Genomic DNA, 12,658 nt, shown 5'->3' with positions numbered 1-12,658 from the left:
TCAGTGGCGGCCAAGACAGAAACAGCGTGCTACTGTCTTGAGTGCTGGAGGCGCCCCTGATGCCACAGAACTCAATCCGAGCCGGCGGCGCCTTCGTCCGGGCCCACGGCCGGCTCGCCGTCAAATTTTCTCGCCGATCCCGCGCGCTCGGCCGCCACCGCGGCGCCTCCGAGAGCGCCGTTTCGACACGCTGCAGCGGCGGGCCGCGGCACCTCGACACACCGCCTCTCGCGCCGCCTCGAGGTGCTCCGAATGTGCACGCGGGTCGGCTCGGCACGGTGCGTGCAAATTATTGCATGTATTCGCACTCGCTGCGCCACGTATCTGCCTCTGACGGCCCGGTACGCCACCCGAAGCGCCACAGGTCCACACACGCGGGGCTGCGCGACTCTCTCGCGGCCCACCGCCCTCCCACACGCCGTTCGACCTCCACACAGGCGCTCGCTCGAGCCTCGCCGTCCGGGCGGTCCTGCGCGTCCAGATCTCGGCGACCATGACCCGCCGCGCGCCAGCTCTGCACCTCTCCCGCGCGCGCCCGGCTGCTGGCATGGCGTGGCGGGCGAGGCTGGCGCGCTGCGACCGGTGGAGCGCCGCGCGGGCAGCGCACCAGCCTCGCCCGCACCTCTCCACTGCGCCGCGTGCGCCGCTGGCAGGAGAGATGGTGGCGGCGAACGGCGGCGGCTGCGCAGCCCAGGGGCAGGGGACGTCGTACGCGTGTCCCGTCGCGTCTGGTGTCGTGGCGCTTATGCTCGAGGCGGCTCCGCAGCTCACGTATCGCGACGTTCAGGGTATCCTCGCCCAGACGTCCTACATGACGGATCCGGACGACGAGGGCTGGACCACGAATGAGGCGGGCTACCACCACAATGCCAAGTACGGATTTGGGATGGTGGACGCGCAGGCGGCGGTGGAGGCAGCGCAGTCGTGGGAACCGTGGCGGGCCGGAGGTGCTCATTGAGGCGCACGGGATGTCCAAGTTCCGCCTCCCCCTGACCATGGCGGGCTGCGTCTGCAAGCAGACCTGGACCAAGACCGATCTGCCCGATTCGCCGGTGGAGAACTTTTGCGGTCGCCCCGACGGCAGCGCGGAAGAGTGGTGCTACGTGATGGATGCGGCCTGCCAGGCAGGGCGAGAGCTGGGGCTACTGTGCGCAACCGGCGCCTGCGTCCACCGTCCCTCACGACGGCACAACCCTGGTCCACACACTCGAGGTTGGCGCTACGGGTGGCTTCTTCACCGAGTGGATCGAGGTTTACTTGTACCTCGACCACACCTCGCGGGGCGACCTGCAGGTGGAGCTCAAAGCTAAATAGGCCTCGTGGCCGTGTGGGGTGCGGGCGTCACGAGGACGGAGTCCACGAAGACGATGGACGGACGCAAACTAATTCCCTTGGATTATCACGCGCTATCATGCGCGCAGAGATGCCACGAGGCCGAGCGCGGGGCGGGTGCTTGGGCGGCTAAACGGCTCGACATTGAGCGAAATCGGCACACGACCAGCCGGGTTTCAAGAAGCCGTTTCGATAAACTTTATTCGCCGAATGGCCGCAGGGGGGGGCTGATAACTCGCCCGGCGCCCATGTGAGCACCTCCTTCAATCGTGCCGCTCTCTCGCGCGGTGTAGGTTGCCCCCCCGACTCGGGCTGTGTCAGCTGTAGCAGCTTCTCCACTGCCTTCATATCTACCCCTCGTCTCTTATTAATTTCTCGCCCCCTTTCCGCCGCCGCCGTTCTAATTGCCCCCCTCGGACAACCTTTCGCTTCATCACCTTCTGCTTAGTTCTTGGACATGTCACCTCTTCTTCTCCCTCTACATACATTGCCCTAAGCTCTCCTGCCCTCGCCTTCCTTCCCGCCTCGGTGTGTACGATGTCGAATACGGCGATGTGTACATTGCCGTGCAGTTCGACGACCACCTCTTCCATCCTTTCTGTCAGTTTGGGAAAAGAAATACCTCCCGAGGTATTTATGTATGTAAAAGAGGGATCGGCTCGATTGGACGGAGGGTGGACGCGTCCAGGGGGGGTCAGGGGGGGGTCGAGGGGGGGGGCGGGGGGGTATCCCTTCGACCAAAAGCGTGACAGCTGCGGAGGGGCTGGAGAGCGAGTCGTAACACATCGGAGCACATCGGAACGCCCCTGCTAGCGACGCCTGGGCGGCGATGACGCCGCAGGCGGCGACCGCGGAGCACCGCGGGGACGGCGTCGACCGGCGTAACGCCCACCACGAGCGATCGGCCCGCGAGAGGAGCGAGCGCGAGGCGGGAATGAGGGCGTTCGAGCCGCCGCCGGACGAGGAGGGGGCGGTGGAGCACCTGAGCGCGTCCGTCGTGCTCGCGGCGGTGGAGGAGAGCGGGCCCAACTACCTGCTGCCGAAGGCGCCGGAGCCGGTCAAGTCGCGCCGGAAGCGGCTCATGGTGGACGAGGCAGCAAGGCAGGCGGGTCAGGTGATCCTCGAGACGGGCACGCGAGTCGAGATCTTCGCGGAGGATTCGGGGGAGGAGATAGGGAGGCGTGCCGAATACTACCTAGGTAGTGGATCCGCCCCGCCCCGCCCCGCAATAAGTGCACACGACCTCTTCAGCCTGCCGAGAGCCTCCTGGCCCGCGCGCGCGCTCCGCCTGGCGCGCGGAGCGACTCGGTGGACGTCCGAGCCCGCCGCCCCTCGCCACTGCACCCTGCTGGCCCATGCAGCGCGACACCGCCGGCGCTGCGCCTGCTTCCTTGCGCGCCGCTGGACGTCGGCCGAAAAGACCGCTTCCCTCTGGGGACCCGACTCCGCGAAGATCGCGCGCGCGTCGTGAATGCGGCGCGCGCGCGATCTCCGTTCCCGGGCACGCCGGTCGCAGTGGCATGGGATCCCAGGCTCAAAACAGCGCTCAACAGCGAGCGATCGCCGCTGCTCCTCCTCCCGCCGCCGCTCCGCTCACCGAGACTCGGTGCCGCCGTTCTCGCCGCCGCCGCCGCCGCCGCCGCCTCGCCCCTCGCCTCCGTCACCGCCGCCCTCCATCTCGCGGCGGCGTCCCTCTGCTGATGGCGCGGGCGCCTCGCTCGCCTAGAGCTGTCGTTAACTTTGGGCCTAACAGTTGCACTATTGTTGGCTGAAATCCTCAACGTTGTTCAAGTGTTCTCCCCCAGCCCAAGCTGTTACTGTTTGTTACTGTTGTTACTGTTGTTCAGTGGTCAGCAAGCAGAAAATGCCAAAAAACCCGGGTAAAACCCGAAAATACCCGGGGATTTCCAGGTATTTTCGGGTATTACCTGCACTGGACGCTGGAGATCGTCGTGGGTCACTGGTAGGCCTTCCTTATTGTTGTTCAGCTGGCCTAACATTAGCTAATGTTGTTGGGGAGCCCAACTGTTGTTCTGTTGTTACTGTTAACACTAGCAACACTGTTCAGCTCTTAACGTTTGACAGCTCTACGCTCGCCGGCGCGCCTCGCCGCTGGGCCCCCCTCTCGCCGCCGCTCCGCTCATGGCCGCCGCCTCCCCTGTCAATCCCGCCGTCCGCACCACCGCTTTCACCGCCTGCCCTCGCGCCTCGCCGCCGCCGCCACCGCCCTCCCACTCGCCGCTGAGCCGGGTGAATGGCGAGCCTCTCTCACCGTCCCGGCCGCGGTATCGCGGTGCGCACAGCCTGTGCACACTCTCTCCTTCTCTGTACTCTGACTGCGCCGCCGGCGCCGCCACGCATGCAGTTGGGTGCTTGGGTCAGCGGCGTGAGCCGAGAGGTGGCCCACCGCTGACAGCGCTTAGCGCGGGGCCGGGGCGCGGCCGGGGGGGGGGGGGGCGCCCACACACACGCGCGGCCACGCGCCCCGGCAGCAGCTCCTGCCTCCTCTCCGCTCTCGCGCCACCCCGCGCGCGGGGGCGTGACGTCTGTAGCGAGGCGACGGTGGGACGGTGTCCGACCCGTTCTGGGGTTTTCATATAATGCGCGGCTCAGCTACTCGTATCGACCAATAAAATACCGGGGGAGGCCTGCGCAGCCTCTAACTATTTGTGCACTCCCGCTCCCCTGTGTCCCTGATCGTCCTTACAAGATCCTGCTCGTGCAGGTGGGGACCCTGTCCTTCTCCCACCCCTCGTTTGGTGTCTTTATTTATAAGCTTCGGAAAAAGAATTTTCGAAGCGCGCAAAGGAGAGCGCGATGCCGAGCGCGCGGAGCTGGCCCCCTTCGGGCCTTCGGGGGGAGGATTACGGCTCGGGAGGCTAAATCTTGCAGAGATCGACTTGTTCGATGACGACGGCCATCTGCTGTGTCCTTTGTAGTGCCAGTCCCATGGGCGGTGAGCGGTGCCGGTGTCGTGCGACTCCCTGTCGTGACGGCCTAGAGGCTCTGTGGATGCGCCAGAGAGAGGCGGCGGCTTGTAGCGCTCTGCCACGGGTGTACACGTAGCATTTTCGAAGTCGAAGCGGGGTTGGCCTGTACGCTCGGTACGGGCTACGGCGACCTCGCGTGCCCGGCGCGGCTGCAGACCCTGCAGTGTGCAGAGCTGTCAGTGTGTGGGGGCCCGACCCTCGTGGCTCGTGCGTCGTGGGGACCTGGGGGCGGTTTCAGTCGTGACAGAGAGTGACAGTGAGATCAAGTGTGTCACTCAGAGTCTGTGTGGGACTGGGTCCAGCGCTGGCGACTAGGTCCAGCCCTGGGTGGCACAGATCTGACGTTTTGTGTCTGTAAGTATAAAGATGAGAGTGAGGTTGAATCGGAACCAATCAAAGTCGGCGGGTTTCGAAGGGGGTATGACGAAAAACGGCGGGCGCATTTGGGCACATGACAGGGAGAACTCTGTGGTGGACCCGCTGGGCGAAAGGAGCTCGCAGACCGTTGCAGCCTCACGATGTCATTGAGCGGAGCGAGTGCGAGCGCGGCGGCCAAGCAGCGGCACCAAGAGCAGCGGCGAGCTGACACGAGCGCGCTCGTCGATGCGGCGAGGGGGCAGAGGCAGATGCCCGAGCTGCCGCCGTACGTGCCAGAATTCATGTCTCAGATGCTGGGCGGTGGAGCCGTCCGGTCGGACCCAGAAGACCAAGCCACTGGCGATGACGAGACGATGATGCAGGAGGCCGCCGTCGACATTGCCCTCCAGCTTGACATCGCGTCAGATCGGTGTTTTTCTCGTCTTGCGGTACATCTCTCCGTGACAATCGGCAAATCCGTGTTTTTTTGGTCTTGCGGTACATCTCTCCGCTCACCACATCACGCTCCGCCGTCCGGCCATGGATGGTTCGATGGAGCTCAGCGAGCTCCATCGAACCATCCAACTCCGGTCACCGGGTCTGAACGCGCTCAGCCTCAGGAGGTACCAAACCGCGCGAATTCTGCACGCCTCGCTGCGCCGCTGGCTTGACTGAATGAGGCAGCAGCAGGCTGCTGCTGCTGCAGCAGCAGCAGCCTGCTGCGGTTCCAATACGCAGGTTAATGACTAGCATTACTGCCGGGGGCATTCGAGCCGCCACAGCCGGTGTGCGGCCGTGCTCTGCCACCTGCCCGCGGCTACGCACAATGTGCGCTCGCATTGGATGCCCTGCGTCTCGTACTCTCGTGCTCCTCGCTCGAGCTGCAAACGTCAGAGGCAGGAACGACACGCGGAATCGCCAAATGTCACAACCCGTGCCACCCAGGGCTCTGGACCTAAAGCCGTGGGAGAGAAGACGGTGTGGGTTTGTACTGGGCTGGGTTTTTAGGCATTTTGGGGTTGGCACTCCCATCGACCCTCATGACCTCCTGCGGTCTCTGAGATGGACACCAGTGGGTGTGGGACCACAGCCAGGATACACTCGAAGGCTGGGTAAGCAGTAGAGGTCGATACTCGACGCGTCCCACATGGTATGTGTCGCTGTCGGCACGCTGTCGACAGGACGTCGAGCGACACCGGTGGCAGTGCCACCCAGGAGTGGTCGGGCGGTCTCCCGTCATGAGAGAGTCACCATGTGATCCGTATGATGATTCCTGACAACCGCCTCAGTCAACTTTCGTCACAGTTCCCGCTCTGAGAGGAGCTGCGGGTCAGTTTGACAGCTGGAGCTGTGTCGCCGGCGTGCGGCGGCCTGCCTCCGGAGGTGCCTCTGAGGTGGACATTTTTTGGTCACCGTGAGAGAACGCGTTCGAATTTTCACTCCGGAACTTCAACTTCACACGCGCACCGGCCAGGGCTACAATAGTGCCAGTGAGGCGAAGGCGCGAGTCGGAAGGCCGCGACCGGGATTTGGTCCCGACACTTTCCTACAATCGCTGTGAAGGTAAGGTAAGGTAAGGTAAGGTAAACTTCTCCACACACACGAGGTGGTGGGGCAAGGGGGGGCAACCCTCGCGTCTCCACGTCTGACGACAGGAGCCCCACGGCATTCAAAGTGCAAGGCCCAGTGCGCGTGGGTGAGCGGTGTGTGTGTGTGTGTGTGTGTGTGTGTGTGTGTGTGTGTGTGTGTGTGTGTGTGTGTGTGTGTGTGTGTGTGTGTGTGTGTGTGTGTGTGTGTGTGTGTGATCGCTGTGAACCCAGCCACGTATGAAGTGAGAAGTGTGTGCAGTGTGGAGACTGTGGTGTGGGGGTCTGTGCACTGTGGACGCGAGATAGATCGAGGAGGCGGAGGGAGGTGTGAAGCGGTCCACGCACCACGCAGGTGTTTTCTGACGGTCACTCCTTAGCCCTGGCGGCCGCCACGGCCGACAAGGACTCGCGCAAGCTGGCGACACACACGCGCTTTGCGCCGGAACAATCACGCGTGCCTCTGCCCCCGCACAAGTACAGTGTGCGCGCGGCCGCTTGCGCCTGGCGGCAAGAGCCCGCCTCGGCCGCCCCCGTCACGGCGCGCAGCCGCCGCCCGGAGCGCCGCCCGCGCTCTCGCGCGCGCCGCGCCCCACGCCGCCCTCGAGAACTGCCTCACGCCGTCGCGGTGTCCGGCGCCTCGAGCTCGAGCTGCGCGCGGAGCAGCTCCTCGCGCTCCCAGCTCTCGGCCAGCCGGGTGAGGGCGCGGAAGCACGCCTCATACGCCACGAAGGTGACCGCAGACGACGGCGCCACCTTGAACCGGGCGCATGTCACCTCGGGCATCTCGGGCGATCTCGTTCGATCTCGGGCGATCTCGTTCGATCTCTCGGGCGATCTCGGTCTCGGCCACTCTCGGGCTGTCGCCTTGAAGAGGCTCAGCCCGAAGCCCTTGTACAGCCCTCTCCGCACGCCCTCCTCGCGCGCGATCCGAACCATTGCGGCCAGCGGGTTCGCCTCGGAGGGCCCGACCATCGCCCTCCGCCGCACGAGCTCGAAGGGGAACGTCAAGCTCGACGCCTAGCGCACGAGATCCTTCCCAAGTAGCGACGGCCATAGTCGGGAGCCCCGCCCAGAATGACGGTGTCACGCCGCCATCCCGGCAAGCATGCCGAAGGTCGCCGCCGGCGAGAGCGTGCCGAGCAGCCGCCGCCGCTCGTCGTCGGGCGGCAGGCCCGCGTAGCAGCGCTGCATGATGTCGTACGCCCCAAAGCGGACGGCGAAGTAGGGCATCACCTGCGCAGCAGCACCCCTCCTCAGCGCCAGCACCACGACCATCATGACAACTCTCCTCGTGGCGAAGTTGGCGTCGCCGAGATGAGCGAGGGCGTGAGGCCGCGGTAGAGCGCGGCGGCGCCCTCAGACTGCACCAGCTTGCGCGTGTACTCGACCAGCCGCACGCCCTCCGCCGCGCCTGGAGCGAGGGTCGAGGGAGGGAGGGTGGGGGGGAGGGAGAGAGAGAGGGCAGCGAGGGCAGCGAGGGCAGCGAGGGCAGGGAGGGCAGGGATGGTAGGAGGAGAGCAGCGGGAGAGTGGCGAGCCGCGCCGAGCGTCGCCATCCTCGTGCGGACCTGCGGGCGAGGGCAGCGATGCGTCCGACGGAGGGAGAGGAGGCGGTAGAGGAGGCGGTAGAGGAGGCGGTAGAGGAGGCGGGAGAGGAGGCGGGAGAGGAGGCGGGAGAGGAGGAGGAGAGGCGGAGGAGGAGGCGCCGCACCGTCTCGAGCGGGAAGCAGACGGCCATCGCAGACATGCCCGCGAAGCCGCCGGAGAGGAGCGAGGCGGTGGCCGCCGGCACCGCGCCGAGCAGGGCCGCCTTGTAAACGGCGAACGAGTAGAAGCGCACCGCGCTCGCAGGAACCGTCCGGATCACGTCGGCCGCATTGCCGTGCCAAAAGGCGCGGAGGCCGCCGCGAGCGTAAATGTCGCGTGCCATGCGCAGCGCTCCGCGCTTGTCCTGCGAGACAATCAGGTTGAGCCTCAGGATGTCGAGCGGCGCCACGACGGTGTTCGAGATGGCGCCAGCCGCTGCCCCGCTCAAGAGGTGCCGCGCCGCGACGCTGCGGTCGCTCCGCGAGGATGGAGGAGCGGATTTGGCGGCGGAGGCGTGCGCAATAGACAGCAGCAGGCAGAGGATAAAACGCGGCCAGCTCATGCCCGCGGCCAGCAGCCAGGCTAGGCGGAAAAAAATAGGGCAACGAGAACATTCCAGAAATTCTTTTTCCCCTCACAGCACAATGCAAGTGGAGCCCTGTTCCGACACCGAACAAATGCACACATGTCGCTCTCATCCGGCGAAAGCGCTGCCCTCCCTCTCTGGCTCACGGTGGTGGTGTACGTCGGCACCGGATTGCTCCAGCCTCTGCTCACCGACAGCATCCGGTACCAGGGCGGAGCAGGGCACGTCGGCTGGCCGCCCACGCTGCTCTCGATGATGTCCAACACGGCGGGCATGGCGCTGGTCGGACTGCGGCTGTGCGGCTCAGAGCGCGCACTCTTTTTGAGGGCGACAGAGCGGCCGTCGTCGACGTGGTGGTGGCTCGGCATGGCCACCGCCATCGACTTCGGCTCGGGCTGCCTCCTCACCACCGGCCTCCTCATCGTCGGCTCCGGCGTCTACGTCGTCATCTACTCCTCGACGACGGTGTGGACGGCGCTGCTCGCGCGCTGCGCCGGCCAGACCGCCCGAGCTTGAGCCGGCTGCTGGGGACGAGCCGCCCGCCACCACGCGTCCATGCCCTCACAGGCCAGAGGCTCGAGCCGGTCCGGCTGGCGGGCGTGCTCCTCGTGAGCGCCGGCACGCTCCTCTCCGCGCGCGGCGCGTACAGCGAGGCGCCGACGGCGGAGGCGGGCTGGCTCGCCGTCGGATGCGCGGCGCTCGTGGGCGGCACGGCGCTCCACGCTGGCATCTTCTCACTCTTTCTCGCGTCGGTCCCCACCGGGTTCCTCTATCCCGATGTTTGTTATCGAAGGGATGTTTGTCTTTTCGGAGCGCGCGATGCGGCTGGGCGGGCTCCACCCCTTCCTGCTCTCGTCGGGAATGGGGGCGGCCGAGACGGCTGCACTCGCCGCGTGGAACGGCGCAGTCTCTCTCCGCGGCACAAGCCTCTTGGATGAGCCTTCCGTGAGCCTTCTCGGGACCTCTCCAACACAGGCGCGCTGCTCTCGCGGCACGGGCCGCAGCTCTACGCGCCGCACGATGGCGAGGTCGAGACCGGCACCGTGGCGCTGCTCTACGCCGGCCTGACGCTCGTCAACGCGATGCGCGCTTTCCGCCTCCTCCTCCTGTCCGCCCTGGGCCGCTCGGTGCTTTGGACGAGACGGGTCTGACTCGCCCGCGCTTTGCTCCGCCGTAGGCACGCGCTCGTCTTCTTCGAGCTGCTCGACCGGATCGGCGCGCTCGTCGGTGACGAAAGGGCTGCTGCAGAGGAGCCTTCCAGCAGCCCGCGAGGAGCCCCTCTCTTTAGGCGCCGTCTCTTCGGCGGTGATGAAGGGCGTGCAGCTCGTCCTCGTCTTCGCCTTCTCGGTCCTCTTCTTCTGCCGCTACCAGGCGTCGCAGTGCTTCTCGTGGCCAAAGGCGATCGGCGTCGCCACCGTCGTCGCCGGGCTGATCACCTACGCGGCCGGCGCACGAGACTCGCGCCGCCAGGCGGAGCGGCAGCGGCGGTGCATCTACTGCGAGGCGCCCAGCACCGAGTGCGTGTGCACGAGCACCGAGTCGACCTGCATTTTGGGGGCGCGTGGTGTCTAGTCTCTAGAGCCGTTTCGCGTTTGTTTAATGTTTTCCCGCGCCGGGCACCTTCCGCCCGGGAGAAAGGACACGATATGCTTAAGCCTTATTGCTTATACGGCTCTAACCTTACCTACCCGGCTACGCATGTCGCATGTCATGTGTGCATGTGCATGTGCATGTGCATATTGCGCATGTGCATGTGCATGCACATGAAGAGAGAGAATCACTGTGAGTCGCCCTCGCCACCTACCGCCCCGCCCACCTTCCCCCGACCTGCCGTGCCCACTCGCCGGCCTCTACTCCGTTGCCACGCCTCTCGTTTACCCGCCATCGCCCTCGCCACCTACCCACCCGCCCACCTTCCGCCGACCTGCCGTGGGTGCCCACTCGCCCGCCTCTACTCCGTTGCCACGCCTCTCGTTTACCCGCCATCGCCCTCGCCACCTACCCCCTCGCCCACGCCCCCGCCTCCCTCCACCTCCCCCACACCGCCGCCGCCGCCGCTCACGCCGCCGCCGCCCTCCACCTCCTCCACACCTCCGCCGCCGCCGCTCACGCCGCCTCCACCTCCACCACGCCGCCGCCGCCGCCGCTCACGCCGCCGCCGCCCTCCACCTCGCCCACGCCGCCGCCTCCCTCCCACCTTCTCCCCACCGCCGCCGCCGGCGTTCACGCCGTCTTCCACCTCGCCCGAGCCTCCGCCTCCCTCCACCTCCCCCACACTGCCGCCGCCGCCGCTCGCGCCGCCGCCGCCCTCCATCTCCCCCACGCCGCCGCCGCCGCCGCTCACGCCGCCGCCGCCCTCCACCCCCCCGCCCGCCTTCCGCCGACCTGCCGTGCTCACTCGCCCGCCTCTGCTCTGTCGCCATGCCTCGCATCTACCCGCCATCGCCCTCGCCACCTACCCCCCCACCCACCTTCCGCCGACCTGCCGTGCCCACTCGCCGGCCTCTACTCCGTTGCCACGCCTCTCGTTTACCCGCCATCGCCCTCGCCACCTACCCCCTCGCCCACGCCCCCGCCTCCCTCCACCTCCCCCACACCGCCGCCGCCGCCGCTCACGCCGCTGCCGCCCTCCACCTCGCCCACGCCTCCGCCGCTCGCCCACACCGCCGCCGCCGCCGCTCACGCCGCCGCCGGCGGCGCCGCCCCCCCACCTCGCCCACGCCTCCGCCTCCGCCGCCTGTTGCTGGCTATGTAAGACGGTTCAGTCTGTCAGTCAGACCAACGACTGGCTGGGACCGATCCGATTAGCGGTCGCCCAGCCAGGCCCTGGGGTCGGAGGATGAGAGGTGGTGCGAGCGCTGCGAGCCAAGTCAGGATTCGCACTGCAGGGACGCACGCTCCTGCAGGCATGCACGAGGCATACGGCACCAAGGAGGCCCTCGGCGCGGGTCACGATCCCCGCCACGGGTCACGAGACCACGGCACGCAGTGGTACTACGGCGCGCGATGGCACTCCGTGCCACCGCCAAGCGACGAGGTGTACGGCGCACCCGGCGAGGGTGCCCTCGAGTGGGAGCAGCTGCGACTGCAGAGCCGATCGCTCCTGACGCCAGCTGCCCTGGGCGGCGGCGTCCGGACGGGCAGCGCGCCCGGGGGACGTGCCCTCCACACGTGCAAGCCCCCGGCGCTACACGAGGTGTGCGCAAGTACATGCCACGTCGCGGCTCGACGACCCCACCGCGGCGGACTGCGGGAGGAGAGGCAGACACGGAGGGCGATCTTCCCTCAGACAAGGGCGATCGCTACGTCGGCTTGGACGGCGCGTCCCACAAGCCCGAGAGACGGGCGGACCGCGCCGAGCTCGCGTGGACGCAAGCGGAGGTCAAGCGCCTCCGCGCGCAGCTCGAGGCTCTTCGGGGCAGGTCACGAGCGCGAGCCCACGGGGCCCGCGTCCGAGACCTCGAGGAGGAGACAAGGGTGCTCTTCGAGACGGTAGAGAGCGACACCGAGAGGACCGCCATCGCCGCCACCCGGGCGGCGGCGGCGCGCGGGCCGCCGCCCGCGCGCCCCCCCGGGGACGTTGGGGACCCCGCCGCAAACCCCGTGCACCCCACCCCCAGCGGGCGAGTCATCCGGCCCCGCGCGGCCGAGCAATCAGCGCCTCCAAGCGCGGCCGCGTGCACCGCCGGTAGGAAGACCGGCGGGCCGCTCTACGGCGCGGCGGCCCCCGGTGGCGGCGGTCGGCCCGAGGCCGACCCCGCCGCGCGCCTTCCGCAACCCTCGGGCTTCATTCAATCAATGCCATCCATACGGACGGAAACCTGCCCCGCGACAGTTCCGGCGGTTTCTTTCTTTTCTTTCGGTTGGGACGCAACACTTTTTTAAATTCACGCCTCCGCCTCCCTCCACCTCCCCCCAAGAACGCCGCCGCCCCCCACCTCGCCCACGCCTCCGCCTCCCTTCACCTCCCCGACACACGCCGCCGGTGCTCACGCCTCCGCCGCCCCCCAACTGGGGCAACGCCGCCTTCCCTTCAACCTCCCGCGCACTGCAACGGCAGCCGCCGTCAGTTTCAAGGCCGCCTCCGACCCTACCCCTTCGCCCGCCGTAGGCAGGGAACCTTCCAACTTTCCCGGAAGGGAATAAGGGCTTCCTACCCCCTGGGGGGGAGGCGGGGGGGGAACCCCCGTTTTTTGAGGGGGGCCCAACAATTTTTTT

At 67.2% G+C, this 12,658-nt stretch overlaps 7 protein-coding genes across 7 annotated transcripts; 6 read left to right on the top strand and 1 right to left on the bottom strand.

The window, feature by feature from the left end:
• Positions 1-547: 547 nt before the first annotated feature.
• On the top strand, positions 548-958 carry EMIHUDRAFT_205709 (hypothetical protein; the record flags this gene model as incomplete). Its single annotated transcript, XM_005778971.1, has 1 exon — positions 548-958. The coding sequence occupies one exon, from the start codon at positions 548-550 to the stop codon at positions 956-958; it is 411 nt and encodes a 136-aa protein (XP_005779028.1).
• Positions 959-995: 37 nt separating this feature from the next.
• On the top strand, positions 996-1,314 carry EMIHUDRAFT_205708 (hypothetical protein; the record flags this gene model as incomplete). Its single annotated transcript, XM_005778970.1, has 2 exons — positions 996-1,052; positions 1,129-1,314. 2 exons carry the CDS (start codon positions 996-998, stop codon positions 1,312-1,314), a joined length of 243 nt encoding a protein of 80 aa, XP_005779027.1.
• An 847-nt stretch (positions 1,315-2,161) lies between these two features.
• Positions 2,162-2,803, top strand: EMIHUDRAFT_205707 (hypothetical protein; the record flags this gene model as incomplete). The annotated part of the gene is made up of 2 exons (XM_005778969.1): positions 2,162-2,531; positions 2,694-2,803. 2 exons carry the CDS (start codon positions 2,162-2,164, stop codon positions 2,801-2,803), a joined length of 480 nt encoding a protein of 159 aa, XP_005779026.1.
• A 2,037-nt stretch (positions 2,804-4,840) lies between these two features.
• On the top strand, positions 4,841-6,097 carry EMIHUDRAFT_205706 (hypothetical protein; the record flags this gene model as incomplete). Its single annotated transcript, XM_005778968.1, has 3 exons — positions 4,841-5,109; positions 5,861-5,907; positions 6,000-6,097. The coding sequence occupies 3 exons, from the start codon at positions 4,841-4,843 to the stop codon at positions 6,095-6,097; spliced, it is 414 nt and encodes a 137-aa protein (XP_005779025.1).
• Positions 6,098-6,619: 522 nt separating this feature from the next.
• Positions 6,620-8,416, bottom strand: EMIHUDRAFT_463377 (mitochondrial solute carrier protein; the record flags this gene model as incomplete). Its single annotated transcript, XM_005778967.1, has 6 exons — positions 6,620-7,021; positions 7,133-7,285; positions 7,358-7,501; positions 7,579-7,679; positions 7,811-7,835; positions 7,979-8,416. The coding sequence occupies 6 exons, from the start codon at positions 8,414-8,416 to the stop codon at positions 6,881-6,883; spliced, it is 1,002 nt and encodes a 333-aa protein (XP_005779024.1). The 3' UTR covers positions 6,620-6,880.
• A 1,033-nt stretch (positions 8,417-9,449) lies between these two features.
• Positions 9,450-10,081, top strand: EMIHUDRAFT_353986 (hypothetical protein). The gene is made up of 2 exons (XM_005778966.1): positions 9,450-9,655; positions 9,729-10,081. The coding sequence occupies exon 2, from the start codon at positions 9,749-9,751 to the stop codon at positions 10,010-10,012; it is 264 nt and encodes an 87-aa protein (XP_005779023.1). The 5' UTR covers positions 9,450-9,655; positions 9,729-9,748; the 3' UTR covers positions 10,013-10,081.
• Positions 10,082-11,348: 1,267 nt separating this feature from the next.
• On the top strand, positions 11,349-12,586 carry EMIHUDRAFT_205702 (hypothetical protein; the record flags this gene model as incomplete). Its single annotated transcript, XM_005778965.1, has 3 exons — positions 11,349-11,636; positions 11,735-11,862; positions 12,556-12,586. The coding sequence occupies 3 exons, from the start codon at positions 11,349-11,351 to the stop codon at positions 12,584-12,586; spliced, it is 447 nt and encodes a 148-aa protein (XP_005779022.1).
• Positions 12,587-12,658: the final 72 nt, after the last annotated feature.

The sequence above is a fragment of the Emiliania huxleyi genome (genome assembly GCF_000372725.1).
Source record: "Emiliania huxleyi CCMP1516 unplaced genomic scaffold EMIHUscaffold_24, whole genome shotgun sequence".
Taxonomy (NCBI): domain Eukaryota; phylum Haptophyta; order Isochrysidales; family Noelaerhabdaceae; genus Emiliania; species Emiliania huxleyi.
This window is presented reverse-complemented; position numbering and strand designations above follow the sequence as displayed.

Bases quoted from the DNA above. Each gene is read 5' to 3' on its own strand.
- EMIHUDRAFT_353986 (XM_005778966.1), top strand. From the start codon at position 9,749: ATGAAGGGCGTGCAGCTCGTCCTCGTCTTCGCCTTCTCGGTCCTCTTC.